This window comes from Nerophis ophidion, linkage group LG24 (genome assembly GCF_033978795.1).
Source record: "Nerophis ophidion isolate RoL-2023_Sa linkage group LG24, RoL_Noph_v1.0, whole genome shotgun sequence".
Lineage (NCBI taxonomy): Eukaryota > Metazoa > Chordata > Actinopteri > Syngnathiformes > Syngnathidae > Nerophis > Nerophis ophidion.
In genome coordinates, this window is record NC_084634.1 from 8,620,302 (window position 1) to 8,640,020 (window position 19,719).

The following is a 19,719-nucleotide window of genomic DNA, read 5'->3' on the forward strand; positions in this document are numbered from 1 at the left end:
AACTGCGTGAGCAAATAGTCAAACAGTTTAAGAACAACGTTTCTCAAAGTGCAATTGCAAGAAATTTAGGGATTTCAACATCTACGGTCCATAATATCATTTAAAGGTTCAGAGAATCTGGAGAAATCACTCCACATAAGCGGCATGGCCGGAAACCAACATTGAATGACCGTGACCTTCGATCCCTCAGTCAGCACTGTATCAAAAACCGACATCAATCTCTAAAGGATATCACCACATGGGCTCAGGAACACTTCAGAAAACCACTGTCACTAAATACAGTTTGTCGCTACAACTGAAAGTGCAAGTTTAAGCTCTACTATGCAAAGCAAAAGCCATTTATCAACAACATCCAGAAAAGCCGCCGGCTTCTCTGGCCCCGAGATCCTCTAAGATGGACTGATGCAAAGTTAATGGTCACAATCAGTCCACATTTCAAATTGTTTTTGGAAATATTCGACATCGTGTCATCCGGACTAAAGGGGAAGCGAACCATCCAGACTGTTATCGACGCAAAATTCAACAGCCAGCATCTGTGATGGTATGGGGGTGCATTAGTGCCCAAGGCATGGGTAACTTACACATTTGTGGAGGCACCACCAATGCTGAAAGGTACATACAGGTTTTGGAACAACATATTCTGCCATCTAAGCGGCGTCTTTTTCATGAACGCCCCTGCTTATTTCAGCAAGACAATGCCTAGCCACATTCAGCACATGTTACAACAGCTTGGCTTCGTAAAAAAAGAGTGTGGGTACTTTCCTGGCCAGCCTGCAGTTCAGACCTGTCTCCCATCGAAAATGTGTGCCGCATTATGAAGCGTAAAATACGACAATGGAGACCTCAGACTGTTGAACGACTAAAGCTCTACATAAAACAGGAATGGGAAATAATTCCCCTTTCAAAGCGTCAACAATTAGTTTCCTCAGTTCCCAAACGTTTATTGAGTGCTGTTAAAAGAAAAGGTGATGTAACACAGTGGTGAACATGCCCTTTCCCAACTACGTTGGCCTTTGTTACAGCCATGAAGTTCTAAGTTAATTATTTGCACAAAAAAAAAAAAGTTTATGAGTTTGAACATTAAAATATCTTGTCTTTGTAGTGCATTCAATTGAATATGAGTTGAAAAGGATTTGCAAATCATTGTATTCCGTTTATATTTACATCCAACACAATTTCCCAACTCATATGGAAACGGGGTTTGTATGCTGCAGGCACAGTACATTTCCAGCCCCTCACCCGCGCCCCCCGGTGGCACGAGCGAGAGTTACACCACGCATTTTATTCACCTGCTCAAATAACCTCTTCTGCTGTCTCTTCGTCACCTCTTCCTCTTCACCGTCTCCTCCTGCCCTTCCTCTCCTCTCGTGTGCCCGCACCCGCAGGCCTAACTCCGGACGCCTTGTAACGCTTCTAAAAGCTCGTCTTCTGTGATGGACGCCCTCTCCTCAAAACGCAGTTTTCCTCACCGCTGACCCCCTTCCTGCGCCCCAAATCCTCCGTCCTCTTTCACCTCCGTTCGGAGCCGTCGAGCCTCCGCACGCTGGGAACTGGAAGCGTCTTGAGTGCGTGAATGTCGCCGGGACTTTATTCTTGCCGCTCTTCTCCTTTTTCCTCTTCAAAGGAAGACACATTTTGTACATTTAATGCATGCACGCGAAGCAAACATCCACATCTTGGCTTTGTGTTATAGTAATATATGATAATATAATCCAATAATGCTGAAAATGACCGCCTGGGTGCATTCACGTAGTTCCCACACAATAGGTCCACTTGGACAACTCCACCAAGCTGATGATGTCATAGTCAGGTGACCAACAAAAACACTCCGTATTCTCTCATTTGGGCTGCTTCTGAATCCAGGCGGTGTAAATATTTCAAAGATCTAGCAAGTGGGCGTGATGTGTGAAGGTAGTGCTGGGCGTGTCTCACGGAGAGGCGAAAGGTCAGAGTGGAGTCCGGCCGCAGTAGTTAGTGCATGTCCATGTTCTTACTGCACATGACTGTGTACTTACATGTTCTTCTTCTACTAATATTCTGCCTGTGCTCTCCTCTTTGTGCATATTTCTTAACTTCTAATAAAACTTCACCTCAACTTTTTCAGCTTCTTGGTGTCGCTTCTTCTCTGCTTGGTCTTTTCAGCTTTCATGACAAACCCTGTTTGCTTTTCAGGCGTTAAAGAGGAACTGCACTTTATTGGGGGGGGTTTTTGCCTATTGTTCACAATCATTATGAGAGACGAGAAGACAAAAGTTGTCTTTTTTCCACTTTCTATCATAAATATCGGCTTGTTCTTGGTGGCAAAGCAATGCAGTTAATGGTAGCAATCAGTTATACCTCTAAATCCCTTTAAAAAATGCATTCCAAAACTGCCACCCATACTCAATGTATGTTCTGTAACCTGTGTATATACAGTGGGGCAAAAAAGTATTTAGTCAGCCACCGATTGTGCAAGTTCTCCCACTTAAAACGATGTCAGAGTTCTGTAATGTTCATCATAGGTACACTTCAACTGTGAGAGACAGAACGTCAACTGTAGGAATTTTAAAGAATTTATTTGTAAATTATGGTGGAAAATAGGTATTTGGTCAACCATTCAAAGCTCTGCCGTTTATATTTGCCGTTTATATATATATTTATATAGCGCTTTTTCTCTAGTGACTCAAAGCGCTTTACATAGTATAACCCAATATCTAATTTCTACATTAAACCAGTGTGGGTGGCACTGGGAGCAGGTGGGTAAAGTGTTTTGCCCAAGGACACAACAGTAGTGAGTAGGACGGCAGAAGCGGGGATCGAACCTGGAACCCTCAGTTTCTACTAACCAAGCTATAACGTCCCTCTGTAAAACAAGCACACAAAGCTAACTGCTAACCTAGCGCGACGATGACACCTTTAAATCACCCTTTTTTTTAAATTATGAACGGAACTAAGATTTAACACACTTCCCTTAAACGAGCTTTAAACATTAATTTAAAAACTTTAGCTTTCCGAAACTAGCGTTAGCCAGGCTAGGCTAACGTGACGCCGTAAAAGCGCTAACAACAACGCCGCTTTTCACTATATAACATGATAAAATTCGTCTTTAAAACCTGTTATGATAAAAACTAACGAAGCGTAAGTTAAACATTGTTTTAATTCTTAAGTTGCAATGTTGTTGACGTCGACGGTAATTAGCATCCAAGCTAACCCCTTTAGCAAAACGCCGATGAGCTGCCGTGATGGCGTCGTTATGTTTTAGAAAGATAAGCCAATCTTTTAAAAATGTTATTTAGAACATGTCATATTGTTTTAGTGCGTCAAAGCACGCCGGAGCACCGGGCCGACGTGTGTGTCCCGGTTGCTCTCACTGATGGAAGGAGGTTTTGGCTCAAAATCTCACGATACATGGCCCCATTCATTCTTTCCTTAACACGGATCAATCGTCCTGTCCCCTTAGCAGAAAAACAGCCCCAAAGCATGATGTTTCCACCCCCATGCTTCACAGTAGGTATGGTGTTCTTGGGATGCAACTCAGTATTCTTCTTCCTCCAAACACGACGAGTTGAGTTTATACCAAAAAGTTCTAATTTGGTTTCATCTGACCACATGACATTCTCCCAATCCTCTGCTGTATCATCCATGTATCCATTTTGGTATAAACTCAACTGGTCGTACTGAGTTGCATTCCAAGAACACCACACCTACTGTGAAGCATGGGGGTGGAAACATCATGATTTGGGGCTGTTTTTCTGCTAAGGGGACAGGACGATTGATCCGTGTTAAGGAAAGAATGAATGGGGCCATGTATCGTGAGATCTTGAGCCAAAACCTTCTTCTATCAGTGAGAACTTTGAATGGTTGACCAAATACTTATTTTCCACCATAATTTACAAATACATTCTTTAAAATTCCTACAATGTGAATTCCTGGATTTTTTTTTTCACATTCTGTCTCTCACAGTTGAAGTGTACCTATTATTAAAATTACAGACCTCTGTCATCATTTTAAGTGGGAGAACTTGCACAATCGGTGGCTGACTAAATACTTTTTTGCCCCACTGTATGTATATATATATATATATATATATATATATATTTTTTGTTCTGTCCAGCTTCTCAGGCAAATCATATATGGTAGTAGATGTAGATGCACATATCGGCTGTTCAGATTTACTTTACAAAACAGAAGTGAAGGATACTTCTCTTGTTGCCTCAGTTGACTGTATTAAATGTATTTATGTTATTATTTGGGGCAGCTGGGCTATAGACTATAGCGACTTACTCAATGGACCGTTGTCCGCACAATCTTCTCAGTTGACTTGGTTAAACAATCCAATAATTCGTCATGGCTTTGCTCAAAAGTCCCAGATTTGCAGCGTGATCAAGTCACACTCTCTCAGCTTCTGTCCGCTCCAACGTTTCAGCCTCTGCTTTGCGCTCACTTCTATAAGCAGCAGTTCATCCTCTGTATATTCAGCTTCGAAAAGATAAGGTTGTGAATCCTCATTTGTTCAAAAATAGTTGTCTTCGTTGTCTGTTTCCAAGTCTGCCATGATTGGAACACACACTCACCTTTGATTCAGGAAGTAGGAACATATCTTACATTTCTATAGCTCGTTTTTGCACACTCCTGAAAATGTATGCTCATATTTAAGGGTGCACGATTATTATCGGACACAATTACTGAGCCAATATGAGGAATTATAATGTCACACAGATAAATATGCTGCCATAACCATTGGAAAAAAAAAATATCCTATTGTGGGGCGGTATAGCTCGGTTGGTAGCGTGGCCGTGCCAGCAACTTGAGGGTCGCAGGTTCGATTCCCGCTTCCGCCATCCTAGTCACTGCCGTTGTGTCCTTGGGCAAGACACTTTACCCACCTGCTCCCAGTGCCACCCACACTGGTTTAAATGGAACTTAGATATTGGGTTTCACTATGTAAAGCGCTTTGAGTCACTAGAGAAAAGCGCTATATACATATAATTCACAAATTCACTATTGTGCTATGTAGGTAGGTTAGGGTGAGCAAATCAGACACTACTTTCCTGTCGTAAACGTCCCCTATAAACAGATGTCCGTGGTGTGGGACTTCTTCACTGTTTTAGAGGAAGACATTTTCATGTTACTTGCACCAAATGTTCTGCAAACACTCCGGAATGCGAGGAGGGGGTAGAAAAACAGCGCTTCAACACATCAGCCACCTGAAACCCAAGCATAGCTGCGACCATGCTTTGAAATCCTATGGAGACTTTCGCTACTAAAGACGCTACCGCAAAGAAAGGTGTGCAAAAACCCTTTACTGTATTTTCCGGACTATAAGGCACACTTAAAATCTTTTTTTTTTTCTCTCAAAACTCGACAGTGCGCCTTGTAACCCGGTGCACCTGATGTAAGGAATATTTGTGTTTGAGCATACCGACATCGAAGCTAGTAGAAGCCAGTAGATGGCAGTCAAACATAAAAGATACGTGTAGGTTGCACTATGATGGGTGTCAAGTAAATGATAAATGATAAATGGGTTGTACTTGTATAGCGCTTTTCTACCTTCAAGGTACTCAAAGCGCTTTGACACTACTTCCACATTTACCCATTCACACACACATTCACACACTGATGGAGGGAGCTGCCATGCAAGGCACTAACCAGCACCCATCAGGAGCAAGGGTGAAGTGTCTTGCTCAGGACACAACGGACGTGACGAGGTTGGTACCAGGTGGGATTTGAACCAGGGACCCTCGGGTTGTGCACGGCCACTCTTCCACTGCGCCACGCCGTCCACCACCAACTTTTTATATGTTCCATTGAAAATATAGAACAGTTGTCCACAACCACCGGACCGCGGCTTGATTGGTACCGGGCAGCTGAATAATTTATTATAGATTTTTTTATTTAATTTTTTTTTTTATTATTTATTTTTTTTAAAAAATACACTTACAATTAGTGCACCAACCCCAAAAAACCTCCCTGTTTCATGACCCCCCCCAAAAATTTGGGGCCGCGGGACAAATTATCAAGCGCAGCTACAAAAAGGTTGGGGACCACTGATATAGAACATTATACACACGGCGCTCAAAAATCTATCAAAAATATTTTAGTATGACTTTTGGTAAGCTATGAAGCCGCACCGCTTGAAGGATGGTCGGCCAATTAAACATATTTTTATGGTGTGTGTATAAGGTACGACACATTTTCTGGCGTTTTGGTTCGCAATATTATGCAAAAGCAACTTTTTTTTACCTTTTGGTACCTGCTGATGTGTATTTGGGATCTGTATAAATACTGAAAAATTGCACGTGTCCGCCGTTGTAGTCCGTACCGAAGCCGTAGTCGATAAGCTTCTTCTTTTTCTCTATCTTCTTGTTAAGGGACATTCATCAATGTTGTCATTTCTAATACAAAGTAGTGTAAAGTTCTTACTTATATCTGTCAGTAAACTCACCATGAAAGCACTAAAACACACCGGTGTAGTGCGTTTACATTATTCACCCAAGGAACTTTAGTTATTAGAGAGTTCCGGTCGGACGTTTATTCACGGGACACATTTATGGTGTTGTTGTGATTCTGCTCTGTTATTAATTGAAGTAAAGTCTGAATGTCATTAAAACAGTTAGCTCTATCTTTTGACACTTCTTCCACTCCCGTCCTTGCACGCTACACCGCTACAACGAAGATGATGGGGAGAAGACACTGAGCCCACAATCGGCGAATCTGGAAGCGACTGTCAAAAAGCAGCTTGAAGATGATCCGTAAAACATCATCCATGCAACGTTTTGACCAAAGAACCACCGTTACATGTTATGTGGACCACAACTTCACATGTAGAAAAAAATGATGATAATATGACTCCTTTAATGCGCCCTATAATCTGGTGCGCCTAATATATGAAAAAAGATTTAAAAAATTATAATGCGTCCCGAAAATTCGGTAATCAAAATTAAAGGAAATATCACATATCCATCAATCAATGTTTATTTAGCCCTAAATCACAAGTGTCTCAAAGGCCCGCGGTTCAGATCCCACATCAGGGCAAGGAAAAACTCAACCCAATGGGGAAATTAGAAACCTTGGAGAGGACCGCAGCTGTGGGGATCCCCTCCCTAGGCAATGGAAGTCGAGTGGATCCAGCATAATATTGTGAGAGTCCAGTCCATAGTGGATCTAACATAATATTGTGAGAGTCCAGTCCATAGTGGATCTAACATAATAGTGAGAGTCCAGTCCACAGTGGGGCCAGCAGGAGACCATCCCGAGGTCAGCAGCGCGGAGACGTCCCCAACCGATGTACAGACGAGCGGTCCACCCCGGGTCCCGACTTTGGCCACCGAACCTGTGCCCGCCCCCTCCACTAAGGAGAGGGGGGCAGAGCAGAAAAAAACGGCAGATCAACTGGTCTAAAAGGGGGGTCTTTTTAAAGGCTAGAGCAGGGGCCACCAACCTTTTTGAAACCAAGAGCTACTTCTTGGGTACTGATTAATGCGAAGGGCTTCTAGTTTGATACACACTTAAATAAATTGCCAAAAATAGCCAATTTAACTTTGACTCTATGTTATTATTAATAATTAATTATATTTATCCTTGTGGAAACACTGATCATCTTAATGATTTCTCACAATAAATATATATAGAAACAGACGAATATTTTTATAAATATATTTCGACTCTTTAAAATTCAAAATTCAACCGAAAAAAAGAAGAGAAAAATAAAAACAATTTATGGAACATCATTAGTAATTTTTCCTGATTAAGATTAATTTTAGAATTTTGATGACATGTTTTAAATAGGTTAAAATCCAATCTGCACTTTGTTAGAATATATAACAAATGGGACCAAGCTGTATTTCCATCAATCCATCCATTTTTCTACCGCTTATTCACTTTGGGGTCACAAGGGGCGCTGGTGTCTATCTCAGCTACAATGGGGCGGAAGGCGTTGTACACCCTGGACAAGTCGCAACCTCATCGCAGGCTGTATTTCTTAACAAAGACAAATCATTTTTGGGGAATTTTAATCATAAGTGTGAAGAAATATTTCACAAATATTCTTTGTCAAAAAAACAGAAGCTAAAATGAAGAATTGAATTAAATTGTATTTATTATTCTTTACAATAAAAAAATACATTTACTTGAACATTGATTTAGATTGTCGGGAAATAAGAGGAAGGAATTTGAATCAATCAATCAATCAATCAATGTTTATTTATACAGCCCCAAATCACAAATGTCTCAAAGGGCTGCACAAATCATTACGACTACAACATCCTCGGAAGAACCCACAAAAGGGCAAGGAAAACTCACACCCAGTGGGCAGAGAGAATTCACATCCAGTGGGACGCCAGTGACAATGCTGACTATGAGAAACCTTGGAGAGGACCTCAGATGTGGGCAACCCCCCCTCTCTAGGGGACCGAAAGCAATGGATGTCGAGCGGGTCTAACATGATACTGTGAAAGTTCAATCCATAGTGGCTCCAACACAGCCGCGAGAGTTCAGTTCAAGCGGATCCAAGACAGCAGCGAGAGTCCCGTCCACAGGAAACCATCTCAAGCGGATCAGCAGTGTAGAGATGTCCCCAACCGACAGGCGAGCGGTCCATCCTGGGTCCCGACGAGCGGTCCATCCTGGGTCTTGAAAGCCTACTGAAAGCCACTACTACCCACCACGCAGTCTGATAGTTTATATATCAATGATGAAATATTAACATTGCAACACATGCCAATACGGCCTTTTTAGTTTACTAAATTGCAATTTTAAATTTCCCGGGAGTTTCGTCTTGAAAACGTCGTGTAATGATGACGTGTACGCAAGACGTTACAGGTTTTCAGGAAGTATGAGCGCTGCACACACACACAGCTAAAAGTTGTCTGCTTTAACCGCATAATAACACAGTATTTTGGACATCTGTGTTGCTGAATCTTTTGCAATTTGTTCAATTAATATTGGAGAAAGTCAAAGTAGAAAGATGGAGTTGGGAAGCTTTTAGCCTTTAGCCACACAAACACACGGTGATTCCTTGTTTAAAATTCACGGAGGTGAAACTTTACTATGGATCACAGCGCGGTCAAGCCAACATGAAACACGACGGAATGTCAACCAGCAGGTTTCGCTGAGAAAATTGTGGTAAAAAGTCAGTTCTTACCGGAGGAAACCTGAGCTTGTGCCGTCCATAAAGCTGCCGTCGACTCCCCTGAGACACTGGCGTCAAAACACCCGTGGAGACACACCTCCGACTATCAGGTACTATTAAACTCACTAAAACACTAGCAACACAATAGAAAGATAAGGGATTTCCCAGAATTATCCTACTAAATGTTTGTAAAAACATCGGAATCCGTCCCAATTACAATGGCGTTTTTTTTCTTAAACTTTTTTTTTTTCTAGTCCGTCGCTATCAATATCCTCAAACACAAATCTTTCATCCTCGCTCAAATTAATGGGGAAATTGTCGTTTTCTCGGTCCGAATAGCCCTTTTTGATGGAAGCTCCCATTATAAACAATGTGAATATTTGAGGAGCCCCCACACTTGCGACGTCATCGTCTGTGAGGCAGGGCTTTTCTCTTAGCACCGAAAGTTGCAAACTTTATCGTGGATGTTCTCTACTAAATCCTTTCAGCAAAAATATGGCAATATCGTGAAATGATCAAGTATGACACATAAGAATGGACCTGCTATCCCCATTTAACCTTCCTCTTGTGTTAGCTTTCTGTTACCATCTCTTATGTTAACGGGTCGGTTTTGACGCATGTCTTAAATCAGCTGTAAAATACACTAAAAACAATTATCTACCATCCAATTTGTTTCTCATCTCTTGGTTACCTTGTTAGGCTTCCTTATCCTTGAAAATATTGGTTTTAATATTTTTGGTTTGGGCCATTGGGCCTTTTTTTGTCAGTATACCCCTCGATTTCAATTTTTAAAAATGGTAAAACGAACCTCAAAAGAATCATATACATAAAAAAAAGGTTGTTGTGTTACCTAACTATTACTAAGGGGTATTAGAACACATATCTTAAATACATGTGTTTTATTTATTTTTTAATTTGAATAATTTTAACTATAGTAACATCTATGGTGTTACGGGTCAATTTCGACCCATATATATTTACTTCAAGAAAAAGGCTAAAAAGTATTTTTTTCAGCAACAGAAATCCAACATCAAACAAACAACAACCAATCAAGCAAATGAAACCAAGAGAAATAGATTACTAGTCCCAAATCTAATAAAAAACAAAATCAGAGTGGCAAAAAGTGACACTTTTAGTGTCCGTCTTTTGTTTATTTTTGTACAGGATAACAAGGTAAAATGAGAATCCACTAAAGCTCACATGATTGGGAAAGGAGCCGGCTGTCAGTGTGTTCAGTTTTGGCTCTTATCATTGCTTTATCATCTTATTTTTATAACTGGTTCGAAACCGACCCTAACAACACCAAGGGCATAATTTCTACCAGAGCATTTTATGCCTCCGCGACCCTGAAAGGGAATAAGCGGTAGAAAATGGATGGATGGATGAAAACAATTAAAATGTTCTATTTTGTTGACAAAGAGGTTCCTGACAAAGTCAAAAAGCTTTGATGCAAAAAAATAAATGTATGTGGTGTTTTTATGCATTTAAAAACTAAAACACAAGACGAAGGTTAAATAAGAAAATCTCATTTCAGTAGGCCATTTAAAGGTAAAGAAGTATACGTGTTTAAAAATCCTAAAATCATTTTTAAGGTTGTATGTTTTCTCTAAAATCGTCTTTCTGAAAGTTATAAGAAGCAAAGTAAAAAAAATAAATGATTTTATTTAAACAAGTGAAGACCATCCATCCATCCATCCATCATCTTCCGCTTATCCGAGGTCGGGTCGCGGGGGCAACAGCCTAAGCAGGGAAACCCAGACTTCCCTCTCCCCAGCCACTTCGTCCAGCTCTTCCCGGGGGATCCCGAGGCGTTCCCAGGCCAGCCGGGAGACATAGTCTTCCCAACGTGTCCTGGGTCTTCCCCGTGGCCTCCTACCGGTTGGACGTGCCCTAAACACCTCCCTAGGGAGGCGTTCGGGTGGCATCCTGACCAGATGCCCGAACCACCTCATCTGGCTCCTCTCGATGTGAAGGAGCAGCGGCTTTACTTTGAGTTCCTCCCGGATGACAGAGCTTCTCACCCTATCTCTAAGGGAGAGGAAACTCATTTCGGCCGCTTGTACCCGTGATCTTGTCCTTTCGGTCATGACCCAAAGCTCATGACCATAGGTGAGGATGGGGACGTAGATCGACCGGTAAATTGAGAGCTTTGCCTTCCGGCTCAGCTCCTTCTTCACCACAACGGATCGGTACAACGTCCGCATTACTGAAGACGCCGCACCGATCCGCCTGTCGATCTCATGATCCACTCTTCCCTCACTCGTGAACAAGACTCCTAGGTACTTGAACTCCTCCACTTGGGGCAGGGTCTCCTCCCCAACCCGGAGATGGCATTCCACCCTTTTCCGGCCGAGAACCATGGACTCGGACTTGGAGGTGCTGATTCTCATTCCGGTCGCTTCACACTCGGCTGCGAACCGATCCAGCGAGAACTGAAGATCCCGGTCAGATGAAGCCATCAGGAACACATCATCTGCAAAAAGCAAAGACCTAATCCTGCGGCTACCAAACCGGAACCCCTCAACGCCTTGACTGCGCCTAGAAATTCTGTCCATAAAAGTTATGAACAGAATCGGTGTGGAAACGTGTCCGACTTACTGCCGGCAATGCGGACCAAGCTCTGGCACTGATCGTACAGGGAGCGGACCGCCACAATAAGACAGTCCGATACCCCATACTCTCTGAGCACTCCCCACAGGACTTCCCGAGGGACACGGTCGAATGCCTTCTCCAAGTCCACAAAGCACATGTAAACTGGTTGGGCAAACTCCCATGCACCCTCAAGAACCCTGCCGAGAGTATAGAGCTGGTCCACAGTTCCACGACCAGGACGAAAACCACACTGTTCCTCCTGAATCCGAGGTTCGACTATCCGGCGTAGCCTCCTCTCCAGTACACAAGTGAAGACCAAGTCTTTAAAATATTTTCTTTGATTTTCAAATTCTATTTGAGTTTTGTCTCTCTTAGAATTAAAAATGTCGAGCAAAGCGAGAACAGCTCGCTAGTAATTGAATAAAATAAAAATAAAAAGTAGAGAGGCAGCTCACTGGACATGAACAAGGGGAAGGGTCAAATGCAGAGGACAAATTACGCCAAACGTAGTGTGTGTGAGACAATCATTGGTACTTAAACTTTCAACTTTAAGTGCTGCTATTTGAGCTATTTTTAGAACAGGCCAGCGGGCGACTCATCTGGTCCTTACGGGCGACCTGGTGCCCGCGGGCACCGCCTTGGTGACCCCTGGGCTAGAGTATACAAATGAGTTTTAAGATGGGACTTAAATGCTTCCACTGAGGTAGCATCTCTAACTGTTACCGGGAGGGTAGTCCAGAGTACTGGAGCTCGAACGGAAAACGCTCTATAGCCCGCAGACTTTTTTTGGGATTTAGGAATCACTAATAAGCCGGAGTCCTTTGAACGAAGATTTCTTGCCTGGACATATGGTACAATACAATCGGCAAGATAGGATGGAGTATACGTAAGTAGTAAAACCTTAAGCAAAAAGTTATTTGTATCCATCAGCTTGGGGGGGGAAATATTGTCAATTGATATTATTTATCATTATCAACATTTTCTACAAACCCTGTTTCCATATGAGTTGGGAAATTGTGTTAGATGTAAATATAAACGGAATACAATGATTTGCAAATCATTTTCAACCCATATTCAGGTAAATATGCTACAAATGCTACATATTTGATGTTAAAACTGATAAACATTTTTAGAATTTGATGCCAGCAACACGTGACAAAAGAAGTTGGGAAAGGTGGCAATAAATACTGATAAAGTTGAGGAATGCTCATCTCACACTTATTTGGAACTTCCCACAGGTGTGCAGGCTAATTGGGAACAGGTGGGTGCCATGATTGGGTATAAAAGCAGCTTCCGTGAAATGCTAAGTAATTCACGGACAAGGATGGGGCGAGGGTCACTAATTTGTAAGCAAATTGTCGAACAGTTTTAGAACAACAATTCTCAACGAGCTATTGCAAGGAATTTAGGGATTTTACCATCTACAGTCCGTAAAATCATCAAAAGGTTCAGAGAATCTGGAGAAATCACTGCACGTAAGCGATGATATTACGGACCTTTGATCCCTCAGGCGGTACTGCATCAAAAAACCGACATCTGTGTGTAAAGGATATCACCACATGGGCTCAGGAACACTTCATAAAACCACTGTCGGTAACTACAGTTGATCTCTACATCTGTAAGTGCAAGTTAAAACTCTACTATGCTAAGCAAAAGCCTTTTATTAACAACACCCAGGAACGCTGCCGGCTTCTCTGGGCCCGAGCTCATCCAAGATGGACTGATGCAAAGTGGAAAAGTGCTCTGTGGTCTGACGAGTCCACATTTCAAATTATATTTGGAAACTGTAGACCTGGTGTCCTCCGGAACAAAGAGGAAACTAAGCATCGGATTTGTTATAGGCGCAAAGTTCAAAAGCCAGCATCTGTGATGGTATGGGGGTGCATTAGTGCCCAAGGCATGGGTAACTTACACATCTGTGAAGACACCATTAATGCTGAATGGTCCATACAGGTTTTGGAGCAACATATGTTGTCATCCAAGCAACGTTATCATGGACGCCCCTGCTTATTTCAGCAAAACAATGCCAAGCCACGTGTTACAACAGCGTGGCTTCGTAGTAAAAGAGTGCGGGTACTTTCCTGGTCCGCCTGCAGTCCAGGCATGTCTCCCATCGAAAATGTGTGGCGCATTATGAAGCGTAAAATACGACAACAAGACATGCCTGTTGAACAACTTAAGCTGTACATCAAGCAAGAACGGTAGAGAATTCCACTTTCAAAGCTCCAACAATTAGTTTCCTCAGTTCCCAAACGTTTATTGAGTGTTGTTGAAAGAAAAGGTGATGTAACACAGTGGTGAACATGCCCTTTCCCAACTACTTTGGCACGTGTTGCAGCCATGAAATTCGAAGTTAATTATTATTTGCAAAAAAAATAAAAAAGTTTGAGTTTGAACATCAAATATGTTGTCTTTGTGGCATAATTAATTGAATATGGGTTGAAAAGGATTTGCAAATCATTGTATTCCGTTTATATTTACATCTAACACAATTTCCCAACTCATATGGAAACGGGGTTTGTATTTTCTCTCTACAATCTTGCTCTATTTTCCAATGTACGTCGGGTTTTGCTTATTTGAGGTTCCACAAGAGTGTCTCCACGCGGGTCCTCATAGTGGCGCCCTGCACGTATACTTAGTCTTTCATGATCGCTTTTATTTAAAGTGAAGCGAATTATATTTATATAGCGCTTTTTCACTAGTGACTCAAATCGTTTTACATAGTGAAACCCAATATCTAAGTTACATTTAAACCAGTGTGGGTGGCACTGGGAGCAGGTGGCTAAAGTGTCTTGCCCAAGGACACAACGGCAGTGACTTGGACGGCGGAAGCGGCGAACCCTCAAATTGCTGGCACGGCCACTCTTCCAACCGAGCTATACCGCCCCTGATTACGGATTAAATGCGAGAAACAGGCTTTTCACATTAATTGCGTACCAATCTGCAGCGGAGGTAGGATGTCAACAGGTGGCGCCAACTCCATCCTTAGTCGTCTTCTTCTGCGGCGCACCTATAAACTCGCCCAATCATACCTTTTTATAGACAGAACAGAACAGGATCTTCGCCAAAGTGTTAAGTCCCACCTTGCATTCATTCGTTCAGAGCCAAGTATGGAAGTATTTTTCTCGCAAAATGATTTGCAAACTTGTATCTCCATCTGTGTGTCTGTAATCCAATTCACCTGTCTGTGTACTAATGTGTGTGTGTGTGTGTGTGTGTGTGTGTGTGTGTGTGTGTGTGTGTGTGTGTGTGTTTTGGCAATGCTGACTTAATGGGGAAATCGCTCTGTTTACACAGTCACCTTTAGGGACCCTCTGGCGGTTTGAGGACCAAAAAACAGGTCACCTAAAGCAGCGATTCTCAATCTTTTTTTCAGTGCTGTATCCCCCGTGTGCATTTTTTTAATTCAAGTACCCCCTAATTAGAGCAAAGCATTTTGGGGTTGAAAAAAAACAGATAAAGAAGTAAAATACAGCACGATGTCATCAGTTTCTGATTTATTAAATTGCATAACAGTGCAAAATATTGCTCATTTGTAGTAGTCTTTCTTGAACTATTTGGACAAAAAGATATAAAAATAACTAACAACTGATGGAGGGAGCTGCCATGCAAGGCGCCAACCAGCACCCATCAGGAGCAAGGGTGAAGTGTCTTGCTCAGGACACAACGGACGTGACGAGGTTGGTACTAGGTGGGATTTGAACCAGGGACCCTCGGGTTGCGCACGGCCACTCTCCCCACTGCGCCACGCCGTCCCTGGTCCTCCATACAAACAGCGTGTCAGCCCAGTCACATAATATATGCGGCTTTAGCGCACACACACAAGTGAATGCAAAGCATACTTAATCAACAGCCATACAGGTCACACTGAGGGTGGCCGTATTACCAATGCCAACACTGTTAAAAATATGCGCCACACTGTGAACCCACACCAAATAATAATGACAAACACATTTCGGGAGAACACCCGCACCGTGACAAATACCCAGAACCCCTTGCAGCGCTAACTCTTTCCGGGACGCTACAAAATACACCCCCCCCCTTGGCCCGCGGCTTTGTTCGGTTTAAAATTTTGGCCCACTCTGTATTTGAGTTTGACACCCCTGTTGTACATGGAAAAAAAACCCCAACAATATTTGGTTTAACAAAAGCTCACTTTTATTATATAAGAAAAAAATAATATCTGATAAATATTGACTGTTACCCCCCTAAAAAAAAATAAAAAAAATAAATAAATATTGATTGTTGTTACCCAAAGTGTATTAAGTGGGATTTTTCAGAAAAACAAATATATACAGTAACACAAAAACAACCTGTCTCTGTGATTAGATTAGATAGTACTTTATTTATTCCGTCAGGAGAGTTCCTTCAGGAAAATTTAAATTTTCAGCACAATCCCATTCAAGATCAGACAAACATTACAGGGAGACAGAACAGGATCGCTGACGGGTCTTACAAAAAAGATGAGATACAGGTAAACAGCGGGGGGAATGGGAGAAAAAAATCCAAGATTAAAATAAAATAAATAAAAAAATCGGTCTTAGCCTGGGCCCTGGAGAGGGGGTGCAGACTGAGGCCAAGGGAAAAAAACAACTCATAGCCATAGCACACATCCCTCTTCCATGTGTGTAAGAGGGAAACATCAAAGAACGCAGAGGACATTGAAGACATTAAAGCAGCAGATACAACCAGACACTTCTACATACAGCTATTAATAAAAAGTAAAAGAAACATATCCACTGTGGTGGCCTCTCGGTGTTCCACGCAGTCGTGGAGGGAGCATGGCCAGAGACAGGAGCAGACCCAACAAAGCAACCAAGACAGCCGACTCCACTCTCGGCCAGTGTCCAGTCCGCATGGATGAGCAAGGATACGTCCAAGGTGATCACTATAGGTGTAGAAATAATAATATAGTGTTAAATAAAATCAGTCCCTTGGGCACAAAACAGAAAATAATACAGCTCTCCAAAAAGTGCACTTCTGCTACTATTCGACATAACTGTTTGTTATGATGCTTTGACATTTTTGCACTTTATTTCTTTATTGAAAGACAATTCTATGAAGAGAAAAGTTGTTTGCAAATGTGGTTACAATGCTAAAATATGAAAAGTTAAAGCTAAAAAAAGTAATACACTTTATTGTAATACACTTTAGGGACGGCGTGGCGCAGTGGGAGAGTGGCCGTGCGCAACCCCAGGGTCACTGGTTCAAATCCCACCTAGAACCAACCTCGTCACGTCCGTTGTGTCCTGAGCAAGACACTTCACCCTTGCTCCTGATGGGTGCTGGTTGGCGCCTTGCATGGCAGCTCCCTCCATCAGTGTGTGAATGTGTGTGTGAATGGGTAAATGTGGAAGTAGTGTCAAAGCGCTTTGAGTACCTTGAAGGTAGAAAAGCGCTATACAAGTACAACCCGTTTATCATCTATTGAGTTAATATTATTTCTTTATGAGTTAGGGAATATAACGACTACACTACCCAGCATGCAGCGGGAGTGACGTAAAGTGTTGTTGCACGTCGTCACCCGGCAGTAAACGTCAAGAACTCAGCCAACACGCCTCGTCTGCATTATTTATAATTAGACTGACAAAACATATACAGTGTGATGTAGCTTTGTTTTCAAGGAAAGAAAAACAAAAGTTAAAAAAGGGGGATATGTTGTATATATATATATATATATATATATATATATATATATATATATATATATATATATATGTGCTGTGGTTGCTTTAAGAACGTTGCGATAGCTGCCGTAAATGAGGTGCGTTGGTCGTAAAAGTGTTGGTCATGTGTTTGTACCTTGCTCAAATCTCTCAGTAAAGTTATTCATTGGATTATGTCTTTTGTTTTGAACTTTATTACACCTTGGAGCGCTTTTATCTGCTTTTCCTCCATACAAACAGCGTGTCAGCCCAGTCACATAATATATGCGGCTTTAGCGCACACACACAAGTGAATGCAAAGCATACTTAATCAACAGCCATACAGGGCACACTGAGGGTGGCCGTATTACCAATGCCAACACTGTTACAAATATGCGCCACACTGTGAACCCACACCAAATAATAATGACAAACACATTTCGGGAGAACACCCGCACCGTAACAAATACCCAGAACCCCTTGCAGCACTAACTCTTCCGGGACGCACTAACTCTTCCCCCCCCCCCCCGCTGCCACCAAACCCCGCATAATGTTTTATGTATGTGTGTATATGTATTCATATGCATGCAGATATGAAGTGTTCCTGATATGCAATGAACCTGTTCATCGCAATAATGACAATAAAACTCTATTCTATTCTATTCTATTTTTCCCGTCCGTTGTTTTCCTGCTTTCGCTATCCGCGCCTAATGACTGAGCTACAAAATTATTCAACCCCCACACAATTTTGGTGTTTCAGCAAGTTGGACATTTATTCCGTATTTTGTTTATAGTCATATCAAATAAAGATGTGTCTAATAGACAAATGCAACTTAAATTGTAACACTGTATTTTACAAAATACCAAAAAAGGACATTTTTCTTGATATCTCATTGACAAAATGATCCAACCCCCTAGTTACATGCATCTTTAGTACTTAGTAGAACACCCTTTGGCAGTAATGACATCCTTCAAAGGTGATACATAACCGGACATAAGCTTCTTGCAACCATCTACAGGTATTTTAGCCCATTCCTCTTGGGCAAAGGCCTCCATCCATCCATCCATCCATCTTCTTCCGCTTATCCGAGGTCGGGTCGCGGGGGCAACAGCCTAAGCAGGGAAACCCAGACTTCCCTTTCCCCAGCCACTTCGTCTTGCTCTGCCCGGGGGATCCCGAGGCGTTCCCAGGCCAGCCGGGAGACATAGTCTTCCCAACGTGTCCTGGGTCTTCCCCGTGGCCTCCTACTGGTTGGGCGTGTCCTAAACACCTCCCTAAGGAGGCGTTCGGGTGGCATCCTGACCAGATGCCCGAACCACCTCATCTGGCTCATCCCCATGTGGAGGAGCAGCGGCTTTACTTTGAGTTCCTCCCGGATGGCAGAGCTTCTCACCCTATCTCTAAGGGAGAGGAAACTCATTTCGGCCGCTTGTACCCGTGATCTTATCCTTTCGGTCATGACCCAAAGCTCATGACCATAGGTGAGGATGGGAACGTAGATCGACCGGTAAATTGAGAGCTTTGCCTTCCGGCTCAGCTCCTTCTTCACCACAACAGATCGGTACAACGTCCGCATTACTGAAGACGCCGCACCGATCCGCCTGTCGATCTCACGATCCACTCTTCCCTCACTCGTGAACAAGACTCCTAGGGAATTGAACTCCTCCACTTGGGGCAGGGTCTCCTCCCCAACCCGTAGAGGCACTCCACCCTTTTCCGGGCGAAGGCAAAGGCCTCCAGTTCATTCATATTCTTGGGCTTGTGTGCTGCAACTGCCTTCTTCAAGTCCCACCGCAGCTTTTCTATAGGATTTAGGTCTGGCGACTGTGAAGGCCACTCCGGAGTCTTCCAGCCCTTCTTCTGCAACCACTCTGATGTTGATTTGGAGGTATGCTTGGGATCGTTGTCCTGTTGGAAGGTCCAACGTCTCCCAAGCCTCAGCTTCGTCACTGACTTCATGGCATTTGCAGCTAATATATCCTGCTAGGAAATAGAATTCATAATGCCTTGAACGCGCTGGAGATTCCCGGTACCTGAGGCAGAGAAACAGCCCCAGAGCATGATTGACCCCCCCACCATGCTTAACAGTAGGCAAGGTGTTCTTCTCTTTGTAAGCTTCATTTTTTCTCCTCCAGACATAACGTTGATTCATAGGCCCAAAGAGTTCCAGTTTTGTCTCATCACTCCATAGAACAGTTTCCCAAAACCTTTGGGGTTTGTCCAGATGATTTTTGGCATACTGGAGCCTTTTTTCCTTGTGCCTGGTAGTCAGAAGTGGGGTGCGCCTGGGAGTTCTGGCATGGAGGCCTTCATCTCGTAGTGCGCGCCTTATTGTCTGGGACGAAACCTGCGTTCCCCCCTCTGCAATGTCC

The 19,719-nt window shown here is 42.8% G+C and overlaps 1 protein-coding gene across 8 annotated transcripts in view; it reads left to right on the forward strand.

Moving 5' to 3' along the window:
* LOC133542284 (kinesin light chain 1) overlaps nucleotides 1-19,719 on the forward strand; it is a 242,844-nt gene that overhangs the window by 210,243 nt on the left and 12,882 nt on the right. The window contains exon 17 of one of the 8 annotated variants that reach the window (XM_061886266.1): nucleotides 1,386-2,100. The exons of the other annotated variants lie outside the window; for them this stretch is intronic. Coding sequence (XP_061742250.1) covers nucleotides 1,386-1,391 — 6 coding nt within the window. The 3' untranslated portion in view covers nucleotides 1,392-2,100. Of the gene's footprint in view, nucleotides 1-1,385; nucleotides 2,101-19,719 lie in introns of those variants that run through there. 8 annotated transcript variants of the gene reach the window in all.